At 41.5% G+C, this 16,886-nt stretch overlaps 1 protein-coding gene across 1 annotated transcript in view; it reads left to right on the top strand.

Moving 5' to 3' along the window:
* Nucleotides 1-1,035: 1,035 nt before the first annotated feature.
* galnt18a (UDP-N-acetyl-alpha-D-galactosamine:polypeptide N-acetylgalactosaminyltransferase 18a) overlaps nucleotides 1,036-16,886 on the top strand; it is a gene marked incomplete at its 3' end in the record, with an annotated part of 150,936 nt that continues 135,085 nt past the window's right edge. Inside the window, exon 1 of the mRNA XM_079278342.1 lies at nucleotides 1,036-1,392. Coding sequence (XP_079134468.1) covers nucleotides 1,149-1,392 — 244 coding nt within the window. The 5' untranslated portion in view covers nucleotides 1,036-1,148. The remainder of the gene's footprint in view (nucleotides 1,393-16,886) is intronic.

The raw sequence follows: 16,886 nt of genomic DNA, 5'->3' as shown, positions 1-16,886 counted from the left end.
CACACACACACACACACACAGGTATGAGTGTCAAATAAATATTGAGATGGGAGGCTAATACTTATGCTTCACTTATTTAAAAAGCCAGAACTGGCTCAGGGGCCAGATGTGAGGGTACTGAGTTGAGGGTACGTTGTTGCCTATAACTCTGATTCCAAATATCAAATATACATTTTAATTAAATTCAGCAATTTAAAAAAGTAAGGAATTCCATTTTAGATTTTTAAACCTAATCCCAATGCTGTGAATAAAAGGCAAAGCTGATGTTTGGGTGTTTAGCTTTTTAAAAACTGTATTTATAATTTGTCTGAACTTTTTTGAGAATGTCTTTACTGTTGTAAATATATTTATCTTTGTGTATTTTTTTATTTTGTTAACAGTTGTCCCTTGACTTGACCATCTTAGTAAACTTCTTTAATATGAATTTGTTTGAATTATTGTAAAGCTGACTCACCCTGATAACGAGGCCTGACGAAGCTTTCTTTAGCCAAACAACAAAAGCATATTATAACATGGCTCCTCTCCAGTTACAGGTCCTCTCTCTGCTGAATCACATCTGAATCTTCAGTGTTTCAACACGTTCACGATGTACATACACAACTGTACACTTGTGCACGTGGTGTAAGCATCACAAACGCATCAACGACACCACACGTTCAGTGCCTTCACTTCACCGCGCCTCTCCATCACTGGATCGATGCGCTTCAGCTTCTATGCTCTGCCCTCCTCCTCTCCTCTCCTCCTCTCCTCCCCTCCTCCTCTCCTCCCCTCCTCCGTGTGCTCGAACTGTAAGGGGCCGGCAGAGGCAAGCAGAGCCCGCCCCCTCTTTCTTCCTATTGGGCTGTGTGAGGACTACAGGCTGTAGCTCTGCGTCTGCCAGCTTTGCAGCTTGAGCGCAGCTTCACTCGCCGGCTGATGAACGGGGACGCTCCTTGTTAGTATTATTACTGGAAATATTGTTTTTGAGGCAGCATATAAAGCCTCCGGGGAATGCACGTGTCAGCCGGGACCTGAGAGCGCGGAGGCGGACTGACTTCACAGCATCGCAACGCTCTGGTTACATTTGGACACGTTTGTCGAGTGCATCTTCTCCTCCATCTACCTGCTTGCGCGCGTCTGGACCAGGAAGCCCATGGAGGGATGTCGCGATGCTGTGCTCAAGGAGAACGAAAACTTTGGTGTCGACATGTGTGATCCTGAGCGGCATGACCAACATCGTGTGTCTCCTGTATGTAGGCTGGATCACCAACTATGTGACCAACGGGGGTCCCAAAGTTGCGGAGAGCAGCGGCGAGGCCGACAGAAAGTTGGAGGAGGAGAGTAAAGGGGAAACGCTGAGGATTATCGAGAGGCTGGACCGGCTGGAGAGCGTCGTCAACGAGCACATCAAAGGTCAGCACAGCGGGTGTTCCGGTGAAAGTTAGAGGTTCGATTCTCACTGAAATGGAATGAAGTAGAAACTCTTTCAGTTACTGAAGTCTGTATGAATATTATACATGAATTGTTCTTATGCTGAATGCATTAGTCAATCCATCTGTTCGTTGTCCTTTAACACAATGGATTGACTATTTAAATAATCACGTTAATATGAACAGACACCCTCAAGCCAAAATTCTAAATATTCACTGCTCCATCTTTTTCTATCTTTGAAACATGAATATATTTATCCATAACACTTTTGGTCAGATAAAGTGGTCCCCTGGGGCTCAGGCATGTTGTGATGGGCATCTTTGTACACTACATGTTTACAGTTAGAAGAATGATGAAAATAACAGTAAAAGCACCTGAGCCGTGGTGTCTGATTGGTTCCCTTCAGGTGTGTGACGTTGGCGCCTGATCTCGGAGTGAAGCTCACAACACAACAGAAACAGTTTTCAAGGGACTCTGAGGAGTTCTGCTCAAGGCTTCGATGTTTGTCGTTGTCATGTTTGTTGTTTGGTTGGTGATAGCATTCGCATGATTCTGATTTTGTAGTAAGCACAGAACTAACGCTAAGTTAACAGCAGATATTTGCAATCATATCTGAATCCATCACAATGTTAAAATGAGCAGGCACTGAGGGCTGGGAGTGGGTTAAAGCAGTGATTCTTAACCATAGGGCCGCGGCCCATGATTGGGCCGCGAGCGCCACCTAGCGGGCCGCGAAAAACTTTCAGTTTTGCACCTGTGGGCCGCGAGGGCCGCGGGACCGCATAGGTTATCAATTGAAGACACCAGAGATATCACTGTTATCCATGAGACGCTCAGTTACAATATAGCTTCCCACCACCTGGTGGCGGTAATGCGTCAGTCAGTTGTTTAACAAGCTGCAATAAGCAGAAGAAGACACTCAGCTAGCCGCTAGCCTGTAGCGAAAGTTATGGATAAGTTATTAAAAAGAAAAAATGAAGACGACAGTGGTGCCATACCCCCCAAAAGTCTAAATGTGTGCGCAAGTACAACCCTGACTTTCTTAAGTACGGCTTTGTGAACGGAGGCAACGAGGCAGAGCCGAGGGCTCAGTGTGTGGAATGTGAGCTAATGCTATCAAACGAAGCACTGGAGCCTTCAGAAATAAAGCGACACGTAGCGACGAAACATCCAACGCTCGTGTGAAAGTCTGTTGGGCTTATTGTTGTGTATGCAGGTTTACATACACATGATAATAAATGTCTTTGTGATCATCACATTGTATCATCTCATTTATTTAACAAGGATTTTGCCTGTTCAACACCGGCATCCTCGATCCCCTCCCCTTCCGTTCCTACGGCTTGTTTGCGCAAATACGTCACAAAACATGTGCGTGTTTGGTATCCCAGCATGCCCAAACTCCTCATCTTTGCAAAGAAATCATCGATTTTCTTTCATTTCTTATGGTTTCTCCACAAAAGGAGCCCACACACACACTGTCCAAAGTCGCCATAACCGCTGCAAGTCGTATCTTGCAGCATTTCGACGGAATAAGACACATTACAGAACCGACAACGTGCTAGCGGATGTTACCATGGAGCTACTGCCTTCAGAAAACGCTAGTACTTATACTACAAACATTATCCTCCTGTTCCATAATCCGTCAACCAACCTTTGTGTACCTGAGCTATTCTCATTCTCGTTCATGCGCTCGGTCGCAGCCATTAAGCACAGCAAGTCCGCTACTCACACACCATGTCTTCGACCTTATATACATCGTTTTTGCTATTTGCAAAGGCTAAAAATAAAAGGAAAATAATATAAAATCAAAATATAAAGGGAGAAACACCTTTAGTGTGTCAGAATATCATTTGGTTACCAATGTGTCCATTTGGGTCTCCAAATGTCCTTTTAGAGCTCCGCCTGGATCTCTTCATGGAAGAAACACTGTAGAATGGTCATACTTTGTCCAATCTTCTTCAAATGTGAGGCAGTTGTTCACTGATAGTGTAGTTACAGCCCTATACTGTCCTTTACCTGTACAGATACAGCCACCGGCAGTTATTTATACTGAAAGATACTTTTTTATTTTATGCGGACAAAAATCTTAAATTTTTACTGACTCCAAAGGCCCACTGCTCTGTTTCTGTATGTCCTACAGGTTGTCTGACACTTTTGATGCATATAGTCAGAGTGGGCCCCGGGACACTTTGTACTTAAAAAGTTGGGCCCCGAGGTCAAAAAGGTTAAGAACCCCTGGGTTAAAGGAAACACTAGTGTGCTTGCTATATGGGCCCATGGATGAGGAAGATCGCTGGAAGATCTGCCCATTTTCATTGGAAGTCAAAGTTTATTTACTTCATGCTCCACTGAGCAATGGGGGGTCCTCCAGCGCTGAATCCAGTTATCTTTATACATCCAGGACGGCGGTCGAAAGGTCCAAAAACGACCTCCTAACGTCTATTCCTAACCACTTTTCCTTGACCTCTATGGAAAACATGTCGTCAAGGAAAGATGTGAAGGAGAGTTCATGAGGAGTTAAGAAAAGACAACCGTGGTGTTCAGAGGGTACGTCCCAAGTCACTTAATTGCATCCCTGTTTCCCTCACTTGTGTCCATGCGAGGAGAGAGGAAACAAGGAAATATGAGACGTCCTTTCCTCATCTGTGTCACGTGAAGCGACGTCTGTTTCTGATGACGGAGGATCAGCTGATCAGCTGATCACAGCTGGATCAGCTGTCAGTCGGCTTTAACAGCTGGAGAGACTTTTGGTAGTTTGTGTCTGTTCACGTGATCACTGTACTTAATGACAGTAACTAATAATACTAATAACTAATAAAGACATACAGTGATCACTGTAGAGGTGTTTCTGTCTGTAGCCTGTTACCGCTTTAAAAGTTCAGTTTATAAGCTCAGGATCCATTTCTACCGATGGAATGCGTTTGACTTATTTATTATTTATTTGCTTCTGTATGTTTTGAAATTCAGATTGTGAAGTTATTGTTAATTAACCCAGAATATGATTATGGTTTCTAATTCATTTCTTAGGCTCCATGTTTCAGGTTAGACTTAAATGATAAAACTCATCGAACCCGACACTCACGTGACTGAATGGAATGATGATACATGATGTACAAAGTGTTTTGTCTCTCAGCTCTCTCTGACTTTAATTGTTTCCATAATAAACGTCATTGAGGGAAATATATCATGAAAAGGCAAGTTTATTTGTATCGCACATTTCAACAACAAGGTAATTCAAAGTGCAGAACATAAGACTATTAAAAGCTTCAAAACATGAGACAAAATAAAAGGAGATTTAAAAACAATTAAGAACATTAAAACACTAAAAAGCAGCGTAAGAAACAAAATACAGTAGTGAAATGCAGAAAAGACAAATCTTTCTAATAAATGTAGAAAGTTGTTTGTGGTCCTTTTGTACAATGAACATTTATTTAAACCAGACGGTGAATCACAAAACGAATCAAATATAAACTAGAGTTTAATCTGTGATCCGTCTTCACTCTGGTGTTAAACTCCGATCAGCTGCAGCGTCCAATCACATGACTGATGAACAATGAGGGGGTGTGTTAACTGTAGGGGTGGGGGAAAGAAATCGATACAGCATAGTATCGCGATATTTTGCGTGGCGATATTATATCGATACACGGACGCCAAGTATCGATACTTTATGATATAAACTAGTTAAAAAAAATAAATAAATCAAATCAATTGCGGTCTGCGTGCATGATTGGTAGGAAGTTGGTCGAAACAAAGATGGAGACATCAGAGAAAGAACTCAGATAAAACATGTTGTTGACACTGTTTTCCTTTGGGGACATAATTTGAAGTTGAAAAAAGTAATAAATCGCAATATATGTTATCACAATACTCAGAATATCGCAGTATCGTGAAAGTATCGTGGTAATATCGAAGTATCGCGATAATATCGTATTGTGACCCAAGTATCGCGATAATATCGTATCGCGAGATCTCTGGCGATTCCCACCCCTAGTTGGCCGTTAAAACACTTCCTGGAAGTCTGTTCTCGTGGGTCCTCGCTCATGGCTCCTCAGAGATCCCTCCTCTCTCCTCTCTGCCGAGCTAAATAAGAGCTTTGGGACGGCCGTCAACATGGCGGAGCAGAACAACTGCCAGTTCAAGCGAGGAGCGAGGAAACGACAATTAAGAGACTTGGGATGTACCCAAAGAATCAGACTACATTTTCACTAAGCTACGCAACTATGATGCGACGGCGAATGTCACTGCTATAGGTCTGCCATGGAGAAACTACAACCAAGAAGGACTACAAAAAGCACAACTAAAACATGATCCCATGAAATCTATTGCGCTGTTGCATGCAGGCGTCATAAAGCTGGAGCTGAAGACTATGACTAAGTTTAAAAATGAAAATATGTGTCTACCAGACTTTAGTAGCGCTGGAGGCTACATTAGCGGTTGGCAGCGTAGCATTCTGGATCATCTAGCTGCCAGACTGGAAATGACGTTACTGTCCGTGATGTGTGAGAGCAACGGTTAAATAGTTTAAATGGTTAAATAGTTTAGAGCACTTAACAAAAAAAGAAAGAAATAGATTAAAATGTTAAATCGCTCTTCAATTGACCAATGGATTAATCAACTAATCACTTTCCTTTAATTAGGACACAAATGTTTTCATATGAGAAGGTCACTGTAACACATTCTGTTCCTACGCAAGCATTTCTGGTTATTGGTAGTCCATTATAATAATAAATGATGGTTTGGCGTGATGTCCAAAGTGAGTAGAGCATCAAATCCATTGACAGTTCGTGTCCCATATTGATGCACTACTTGTATTTGCATCATCATCCTCCCTGGCCAACTCTTCAAGTCCAACCTAAATTCAGAATTTAGATTGAGTCATCTGTCGAACAACACAATTCAGGTCAGAATCTGTTTTATTGGCCATGTTGTTACGTGGTAGTGTAGTTAGTGGACCCAAACGCACGCACACAGCAGGTTTACTCCAGCCAAGACTTTATTTAAAAAAGGTGCAGGAGCAGTCACAGAATGAACCAACAAAAAACAAAGACCTGGCCAACAAACTAAAGTCACGCCGATAATCTCCACCGGAGTCGGGAGGGAAGCTCAACCGAGGCCGGGACAGGTAGCCTCCGGAGTCGGGAGGGAAACTCGACCGCACTCAAAACTGAAAGAACAGAAAACAAACATGAAACGATCGTAGCCTCCGGAGTCGGGAGGGAAACTCGACTGCACTCAAAACTGAAAGAACAGAAAACAAACATGAAACGAGCTTCACTGAATCGGTGTTCAGACTTACGTGACCAGACTGGTAACCGGACGGACTGACGAGGCAGAAGACGATAAGGAGTTGAAGCGGGTGAAAGACGGTACGACCTGACAACCCCAGACTGCAGGACCAGAGCTTATGTAGTGACAGGGGAATCATTACTTGGGACCTGAGTATACTTTTACTTTCAATACTTAAATACATTTAATATCAGAAAATTACTTTTGATACTTAAGTACAATAAATATCAAATACTTTGAGACTTTTACTCAAGTAGTATTCTAATAGGTGACTTTTTACTTTTACTGGAGTAGTTTTCCAGTAAGGTATCTTTACTTTTACTCAAGTATGGCTTTTGAGTACTTTATACACCACTGGCTGATTTACACTACCAGCAGTATTTTCGAATGCAGCACTTTGGATTTCCCCAACTGTTGAAAGTGCTGCCCCTCTCTCAGTGGTGTATAAAGTACTCAAAAGCCATACTTGAGTAAAAGTAAAGATACCTTACTGGAAAACTACTCAAGTAAAAAGTCACCTATTAGAATACTACTTGAGTAAAAGTCTTAAAGTATCTGATATTTATTGTACTTAAGTACAAAAGTACTTAAGTATCAAAAGTAATTTTCTGATATTAAATGTATTTAAGTATTGAAAGTAAAAGTACAAGTAAATGCTGTTAATAAAAAAGCAAAGGGTCAGAATTATGAGAATTATGAAGTTTATTCTTGTGCTGTGGCCACCATGAACAAGGACAGGAAGTTGTGTTGAAAATAAGGGTTGGCTGTGATCCATACTAAAGCAGCACCGAAAGTAACAACCCAGTCATTACTGGAAACTGAAAAATGTCTTGTTCATCTTCAAAAGAAGTTGGTTCTCAAAATTGCGAGAATTCAGTCTCGCTCTTCTTGGGCTGAAGACTAGTCCTGCGATGCTAAATAGCCTTTCACAGGCCGCTGAGGCAGGTAGAGGTGTGTTAAGCTTCACAGACAGCTTGCACACAGCTGGGTAGGATTTCAGCAAGTGCATGTGATCTGCTGAACAGGCCAAGTATCCATCCAGTTGTTTGGTGCTGTCTTGTGCTTGAGACGACTGCAGGGCAGCGAAGAAGTCATCTTCATCAGATGAACTGGACGTGGTGGCATCACTTAGCTGCAGGGAGGGTTCTTCCATGTGCTGCTTGATGTAGTCCATTCCTGAAATATAGTGAGGGTGAAAATATAAATGATAGGATTAATACAACTTTCTAACATATCATGACTCCAACCTAAGGGTTTGTACTAAATAGTTTGAGGTTTATACATTTAGTTTGATGCACTGTCCATGCATCCATAATTGATTTGTGGATTTGCCAATATTACAAAGAGTCAAAATGTACACCCATACACTTATTTTTCACTATCCCCATGTTGTCTTACCCATTCTGATTGTGGCATCATCCTTTGTCCAAGTTGTTCGGAATTTTGGAAGAAGAATCGCAGCTGCGATCAACTCAGGGTCTCCTGACATGTGGCCAAAACGATTCTTTATTCCCACCTGTAGAGCATCCACCAAAGGCTTGCAGTACTTCAATGGCAACTTGACTCTGTCAAGTTTGCCGGTCAGCAGGTTGATTGTTGGAAGTAGCCACCCCATGTGGGCATTTGCCTCTGCTTGCAAGATGTTGGTTGCCTGGGCGACTGGGCTCATGACAGCGGCATACTCTGTGAGGAATGCGAGTTCAGCTGGATTGAACCTGTGATGAAAACAAAAATGCCGTTTTATAACACTATATAGCCATTTCATCAGATTCAACAAAAAATTGCTGGATGAGTAATTAACTAAAATGGATCAATGATAAGTGGAAGTTGGGATACAATGTGAAACACTTATTCGTGTCCAAGAAAGGGTGGGGAAACACATCCACAGTTCTAGAGACATTCAAGACATTATGTTCAATTATGATGAAATAATTAAACACATTATTCTTACTTACATCGGAACCTTTAGGTCTTTGCAGAGGACTCTGATGGTCCCCTCTCCCTTGTCTTTGATTATCCTCAGCAGTCTTTCCACTGCCAGGAACAAGGAGTTCCACCTGGTAGCATTTGGGCGCAGCAGTTGGAGGGAGCAAGCATCTTCAACAGTTTCGGCTGCAAGTGTTGATCTTCCACATTTGTTCCAAAGTGCATTACACTTGCCAAATGTTGAACGGTACACTTTCTTGTATGCCTCATTGGATGTTGCTTTCTGGGCATCAACCGTAGCTATTAGGTTGAGTAGGTGACAAGCACAGCGCTGGTGCTTTGGGAGCTGGAACTCCAAACCATCATCTTCATTCAGAAGCACTGACACATCAACAAACTCTACTTCTTCACCCCCCTCTTGATCCTCTTCATCCTCTCCTGGTTGAGATGCATCACCATCACTTCCGACTGCATTGTTGTTCTCATCTTCACCAAAAACTTTGAAAGCTTTTATGAAGTTAGAGCCGTTGTCTGTTGTTGTTCTCAGAATCTTCTGCCGAATTTCGAACTCAGAATGGATGTCATTCAGGGCGTTTGCCAACACATCAAATGTGTGCGAACCTCTCAGTTGTTTACAGGCTAGGGCTGCTGAGCATCTTTTGAGACTGTCAGGGTCAATCCAATGGGCAGTAACACCAATGAAGCTCCGCCTTCTGACAGACCAGCAGTCAGTGGTGGTGGCGATATGGTCAACTCCCCTCATGGCCTCAGTCACTGCCTTCTTCATTCCCTTGGAGGCGTCATCAATCATGGAGCGCAGGGTCAGCCGTGTCATAATTTTTGCATTAGGCTGCAGTTGCTTCACAAAATCTCTAAATGGTTCTTGTTCAACAACACAGAATGGCTGGAGCCCTTGGACCACATACTTCACGACAGCTTTGTCAATGGACTTCTGAGACACAGTCAAGGTGTTCACTAATGTGGTCTGCTTGCTGGTGGAGGGAGTCTCAGGAGCCCTTTTTCTCTTTGTTGATGTCAGCTCTCCATATTTTTTAAGGTGGTGTACATGCTTTCTCTGAAACAGTGAGAGAAAGACATTTTGTAAGCATAACAACTTTAGCTAGCCCCACTTGCTACACACACACTTGCATGCATCCCCAACGTGGTTCAAATCGTAATGCCGCGCTCTCGCGGCTCCTGTCAATCCTATGGTGTACCTCAATGTGTTTCCTGAGGTTGGATGGGGAGTTTTTGAATGCCAATATTTCGGTAGCTTTTGGTAAGCATAAGAGGCACTTCATCCGGTACGAAGAATCTTTCACTCCAACATACGAAAACATTCCTCGCAAATATGGCCACGGGTGTTGGTCTTCGTCATCACTGTCGTGTGTTGCGGCAGTGGCAGGTGCTTCCATCATGAAAGCAGTCATCGTCTACTCCTGTACTCGCCCGCTAGCTGTAGCATATAGCATCCTGGGCATCAAAACACCGCGGCGCATTAACCAATGATTTAACTCGCATCTAGACCACGTGATTAGCCAAACCTGCTTGCTTGCAGTCTGTGTTCCACCACCACAGTCCCCGACGCTGGTCTCATGAGTCATTTATTTCTAAAGATAGATTTGATTTTGTAGCGAGTAACGAAGGTTTCAGTGGAAATGTATCGGAGTAAAAGTATCGGTTTTCTTTGCAAAATGTAGTGAAGTAAAAGTAAAAAGTCACCAGAAATATAAGTAGTAAAGTAAAGTACAGATACCCAAAAAAACTACTTAAGTACAGTAACAAAGTATTTCTACTTCGTTACTATACACCACTGCCCTCTCTGTGCTGAGAGAGGTTGGTATGATACAGACCACACTTACCATTAGCATGGAGAATGGCACACTGATGGTGTACTGAACTGTACTGAAGCGCTAATAGAATCTGCATAGGCTCCGAGGTTGCAGCGGGTGAGTACATTTAGCTGCCGGAGTGCTCGACACAGTCCTCTCCTCCACTCTGCTCAGTCCTCGGAGCTGGTGCCAGATTACATTATCAGCCAGAGGCTGATGTGTTTATGTGTTTATGCGTTTATGCTTCGTCACTGGTACAAAAAGACCAGACTGCAGGTTTGAATAAGAATTATACAACATTAGGTAGGCAGCAGAGAACATATACACTGCAGTGGGAGCTGACTCAGTCGGTTCGGAAGTAATTATCTAAATGTTCCTGTACTTAACAAAAGTACAATGTTCAGGGATGAGACTCACAATAAGTTGATCCTGAGGATTTCCATCATCAGGCTAATCGTGAACGTTTTTACAGAAAGAACAGAGACACACAATGTTATTTTTTAAATTCAACTATCCTTTATTTATGAAGGGCAATCTTATGATTTGATGATGTTATTTAACATTGTTTTTCACAGAACAAATAGGATGTGATTCCGGTATGTTTTGGTGCCATTTCATGAGTTTCAAGCCTATTTTGATGACGGGTGATGTCGGCAAATGAACTCAAACAGTTTTTTGCTGCTTTCCACGACTAATCCAGTGTTTCCCTTTAACGACCGTAGACTGTAAAAGATATGGACGTAGTCTCCGTGTGTCACCCATCGGTTTGTAAAGAGCCCGTACAAAGATCAAAGATCAAAGTGGTTCTGGCTGAAGCTCAAAGTCTATTTCTGCTGTAAATTTAGGCATTTTAACTTTGATATGATAATATATCATTTCTCAATGGAATCTCACCATGATGAAATCAATTTTGAGATATTGTGATACACAATTACATTGTCTCAATTAATAACAAACATACTAAATTATATAATTAAATTCCCCCAAAAATGTGACGTAACATATTTTGAAGGAAAATCCTGATCACACCTTACATTGTCACTCAGTTCAACACCATTAGCCATGTGTGTGTATGTGTGTATGGGGAAAACAACCTTTAATTCACTTGAAACTGTTCCATTATTATTTAAATGAAAACATACTTGGTACTTTTCTTATGTCAAGTAATACATTCACACAGTACAGAAATATTAATATTATATGGTTATTTCATGTAGACTATTTATTTATTGAACAACCAGAGAACTTGCTATACCGTGATATACATCTTTATGGAGATATGAAGTGACCTGTATCGTGCTGGAAGACTTTGGCCGTATCGCCAAACCAGACCGTGATAGAAGAACTAGGGGGGCACACCGTCTGGGCCTGATCTGTGGAAGAGCCGACTCACATCCTCTTCACAGATCCTCAGTGCCGGTGGGGGGTCGGTTGGGAGAGGTGAGGAGGAGGCAGGGGGTGTAGGTGTTTGTTTGATGACGGGGCAGGTGGGGGGTGTTGAAGTGGGCTTATCAAACCTGCAGTAGAACACATTCAGGTTGCTACATCTTTGCTACCTGATCTCCCTCGTCAGTGTGTTCCTGGCCTGGTTGTACAGCATCCTGTCCCCACTTCTGTAGGCCTCCTCCATAGCCCGACGAAGCTGCCTGAGTCTTGCAGTAAACCAGGTTTATTGTTGTTATATGTGCGGAAGGTTTTAGTCTGCACACACATGTCCTCACAAAAACTGATGCATGATGTCACAGTGTCAGTGAGCTCATCCAGGTCTGTAGCAGCAGCCTCAAAAGTGAGCAGTCAGTCTTTTCCTTTTCATCGAGGCCGTGAACGATCTTCACACTGAAGTGGGTGCGTGAGTGGATTTCGTATCGTGGCTCAAGCACTTAACCAGATTTTGAAATCCCTTGTTTTCCACAACGGAGTGTCCCCCGTCGCTGACAGACGGGATGGTGTCTCTTCATATGTGTGGACATGCCGATGTATTGCCGTTGTCGTGTCTTTCTATTTAAACAACACCCACGTACCGTAACGGGTTTGTCCACCACCCTGATCCCGTCATTATACGTTACAGGGAAGACTAAATGCTCCCAAACTTGCGACTTAAATGACGCCGGAGCTTCTGAAGTTTCTCCGCTCGCCATGACTTCACCGTTAAATGCTTCTAACCTGCTCCGGTCACGTGAACACACTACTGTTTCATATCTGTTCACTGACAGTCTGCATTGATATTCAGGGACTTGTTACTTGAAAAGGAACAGCAGCAGTACAACTTTATTATACATTGTGATGATTAAACTGTAAAAAAAAATTATAAAAAAAATACTCAATTGATCCGCGGTTCACAAGTGATCCGAACCGGGAGGGCTGATCCGTTACACCACTACTACGCAGTCAGGCATTTTGTCCAGACATAGTTTTAAGCTGCATTCACATGGAATGGCAGACGATGGATGAAAAACCAGATATGTTGGTGAACAAGAGCAGGGTGGTAACATTGTCTGGCAGAGATTAGCAGAAACAGTCGTGGTCCCTCATACCGGAGAAAGTTGTTTAAGAATGTTTAGAATGCTGCGGTAGAATATTGATGGAAAGCTGAATTGTATACATGCATTACTTGAACAATTACATAAAACAGAATAACTATTTGTTTTTCTCATGCCGTGTTGTCCGTTGGCCATCAGCCGGATGCCATGTGAATAACAGCAAAGTATGTTTCTGTAAATTGAGCGAATGCATTTTGAGAATATGCAACTTGTGTTGTAGTAAAATGTGGATAAATCTATGAAGTATTGCTCTTTTGTAAGTGCCTAAGCTAATTACAGTAGCTTGCTAACATTAGCTTGCTAACATTAGCTTGTTAACATTAGCTTGCTAACATTAGCTTGTTAACATTAGCTTGTTAACATTAGCTTGTTAACATTAGCTTGTTAAAAGCTAACTTCAGAACCGTACTCATTCTTCATTCAGACATGCTCTCATCTTGCTCTCATGTATTTTACAAGTGTTTCAGTGCTTGGTTCTGTATTGTGATGCTGATTGTTTTCTCTTTGGTTGGCGTGGTATTTATTTTACTATTATTTTATCAGGCGAGTTATTAGGAAGAACTTCTTATTTAAAATGGCAAACTGGCAAAAAATGATATCATGTAATAAAACTGAACTCCATTAGAATTAGTTTTTATGAAAATGATAAAAAAAATAATGAATAGTTTGAATAATGACTTATATTATTTCACAATTGATATATTTGTCTCTATTTATTCATATGATCATTAAGGGTGTAACAATATGTGTGTTGTACATTTTTTGGGGACAGAACATTCGGTTCTGGTTTGGTGCCATCCGGTGTTTGGAATAAGGGGGATCTCAGGGGGTCCCTGGAAATGTTGTGGGGTCTCTTAAATCTTTAAGTATTTGTCACTTCTAATGTCACTAAAAAGGTATTTTCAAAACTAACGGCACTTACTAACTTCCAGCAGTAGTCATTATTTAAATTGAAAAACACAAGAATAAGTTGTGAGCCAGAGATGTGAGCCTGTCTTCATGTCTGTTTGTGGAGCTAAACGGACCCGCTGTGGACACATTTGATCCAGTGGCGTTGGTGAGAACCTGTATTAAAGCAGGACATCAGCTCTCCTTTTCATAAATACCATTGCAGCGAGGTACGGCAGTGTGCGTACTGGTAGTTCTGTCAGCTGCTAGCAAAACACACAAACTGTTGTCCCCTCACGCAGTCAGTATAACGGGGAATGAAAGTGTGAATCACTGCAAACATGAGAGGTCCTTGAGCAAGCAGCCCTAACTGACCCCACAAAATATTGTAGTTTGCTGCAGTAGTTTATGCAAACACACACACACACACACGACCGATTGCATGATCTTCCTGGTGGAGATGACAACATGTCCAAATTCAGTTTTGGGCTGGATTTTACGTGAAGTTAGCAGAAATGAGTCCTGGCTCTGTTGAAGGTGTCAGGTGTTGGCTACGCTGAGGAAGAGAGTCGGGTCATGAAACACTGCATATTTTAAAGCATTTGTTCACAGCCATTCATTTCCACACTACAGGTCTTTAGATGTGAAAAAGACATGATCAACAGTAGATTCTTACTTTCAGTCTTGTGCATCAGTGGATCTGTCTCCTCACATCTGATCTTGTGTTGTGATCTACGTTGTTTGTTTCTATGCTGCGAACTCTTATTTTTAGTCGTCCTTTTATCAGTCAATGCAAGTTGATCGATGTTGACAGGCAACTGAAGAGTGTGCAGTGTGGAGGGTCTATTTCTGAGACTGTGTTTCTATCGTGTAAGCTGCATGTGTGGTGTGTCATTAAAGATGCATGACAGTGGTGTGAGATCTGACGTGGATGTCACTGCCTGCCTATAGAGCCTGTGTATCGGTGCGTGAAGAATAGCATCACTGACATCGGGCGGTTGATGCTGCCATGACACTGCATCACACGGGTGCACAGGGACGTTTGATGACAGTAATGAATCTATTTCTGGCTCTGTGCTTTGGACATCCTTGCCAGGTTCACTCTTAAGATGCCCGAGGATAATGCAAAATAATACAATTTAGAGAAAGAGCATGGAAGGAGAAAAACTACTGATGCAGGATGACATACAAAGCAGCTGCATTATCCCTCGAGGAAAAAGGGTTCCATATTAAATGAAGACTGACTTCTGTTCCTGTGAATGTTAAAGACCTCCCCCCCTCGCTTGCGTCTGCACTCTCACACCACTGGAATTCAAAGGAGAGCTGCCAGGAAAGGTGTGAGGATTTAAGGAAGAATCCACTTCTATATTCTTGTTGTCGTCTGTCAGATAGAAGATGTGTGATGCTCACAATTCCAGAAATGTCACTTCCTTCAGATGAAAGCGTGATGACTTCATTGCACCTCCTCTGTGTGGGTGTGTTGCTCTGATCCTTGACAGCGCTGTGCAGATTATTCAGTAATGTTTGAGACGATCTCACCCTGACAACTGAATGTTGGAGATGTATGATGCATGATCCAATATAAACTACTTGCCTCACCATACAGAACTATTGATACATTTACATGTGATCACCAGAGACAGTGAAGACTTTGAATATCATTAAATGTATTCAATTTACTGTATTCCGGGTTACACATGGAGTATTTTGCAAGTCCAACATGCTTCGTATGTTTTAGTTTTTAGATTTCAGTAGGACGTGACACTTTAATACTCTGTTATGGTAGAACCATTCATGTGCAAGTCAAAGGCAAGTCAAATGCAGAGAATAATTTCCCCACTGTGGGACTAATAAAGGAATGTTTCTTCTTCTTATTCTGTAAAATATGAATTCATATAAAAATAAATACATTAATTTAAATATCAAAATTAAATTTTGTAAAAATACGTTTTGATGAGAAACTTGAATAAATCCAGTTGTTTGATGGAGATGTTTTCATAGCGATATAAAATATATATTAGAGAGAGAATTATGACCTGTTTATCTTCCTAACAATAGCTCTAAGCAGCTTATAATAAATCAATACAACTGCCAATGCCAAGACTTTCAATCAATTTAAACACAATCTTTTTATCCTAATCATTTGAATTGTGTATTTTTGATGGAAATAACCACTGTAGATGACTGATAACAAAGTAAAAGGATACAGATGATGATTATGAATATTTTAGTTATTTAGCTTAAGACTTATTGTTGGAATGCTGTTAATATTTCTAACCTTTAAACTATTTGAATGATTAAGATTTAATCCTTCAACTTCCTCATACTTTCAGCTACAGACACCATTTCAACTTTCAAATGTTGAGAAAACCCTTAACTGTTGCCAACATGATTCAGCTTTTTGATATCTTTTAAACTTTTTGAACTGCAGCAATTTAACTTTTATGATTTTTCAGCCCTTTTCTGACTTTATAATGGGTGTGTATTGGGCAGCTGAGAGTGCGTGATGTCACCGCTAGAGTGAAGAGCAGCTTGAGATTCTTGTGAAAAAAACATTTGTATTTTGCCACTGTGTCCACAATCTTCACTCTTCATGCATAATTTCTGGATGTAGAAGTAGCTAATCTTGTCCTTTCGTAGAAAAATTACTGTGGAATCCCACAGATTTACACATTTGACACAGAAGCCGTTAATTGAGAGGAAAACCAACTTTCTGCTCCATAGAGACCAATGTTAAATTTTGCTTCAAAAACATCTTCCACAGAACACGGTACTCCATTTCTAGATCGCCAGTTAAGCCACATTTTTTACACTACAGACACAATTTTTACAGGATCTGTTTCTCAAGTCATCGTTCCTCTCAATTATTAATATCGGAGCAATAGGAGCTACGGTTATGGGAGTTTTGATGATTTGTTTGAGAGGTGTTTCCCTGTTTTATCTCCATGAAATGGCTTCAGGCACACAGGTGTTCGCGATTGAGCCAATTAGTGATGTTGATATA

The sequence above is a fragment of the Melanostigma gelatinosum genome (assembly GCF_949748355.1).
Source record: "Melanostigma gelatinosum genome assembly, chromosome: 1".
NCBI lineage: Eukaryota > Metazoa > Chordata > Actinopteri > Perciformes > Zoarcidae > Melanostigma > Melanostigma gelatinosum.
The sequence above is the reverse complement of the archived record's forward strand: the minus strand, read 5'-3'. Positions and strand labels throughout refer to the sequence as shown.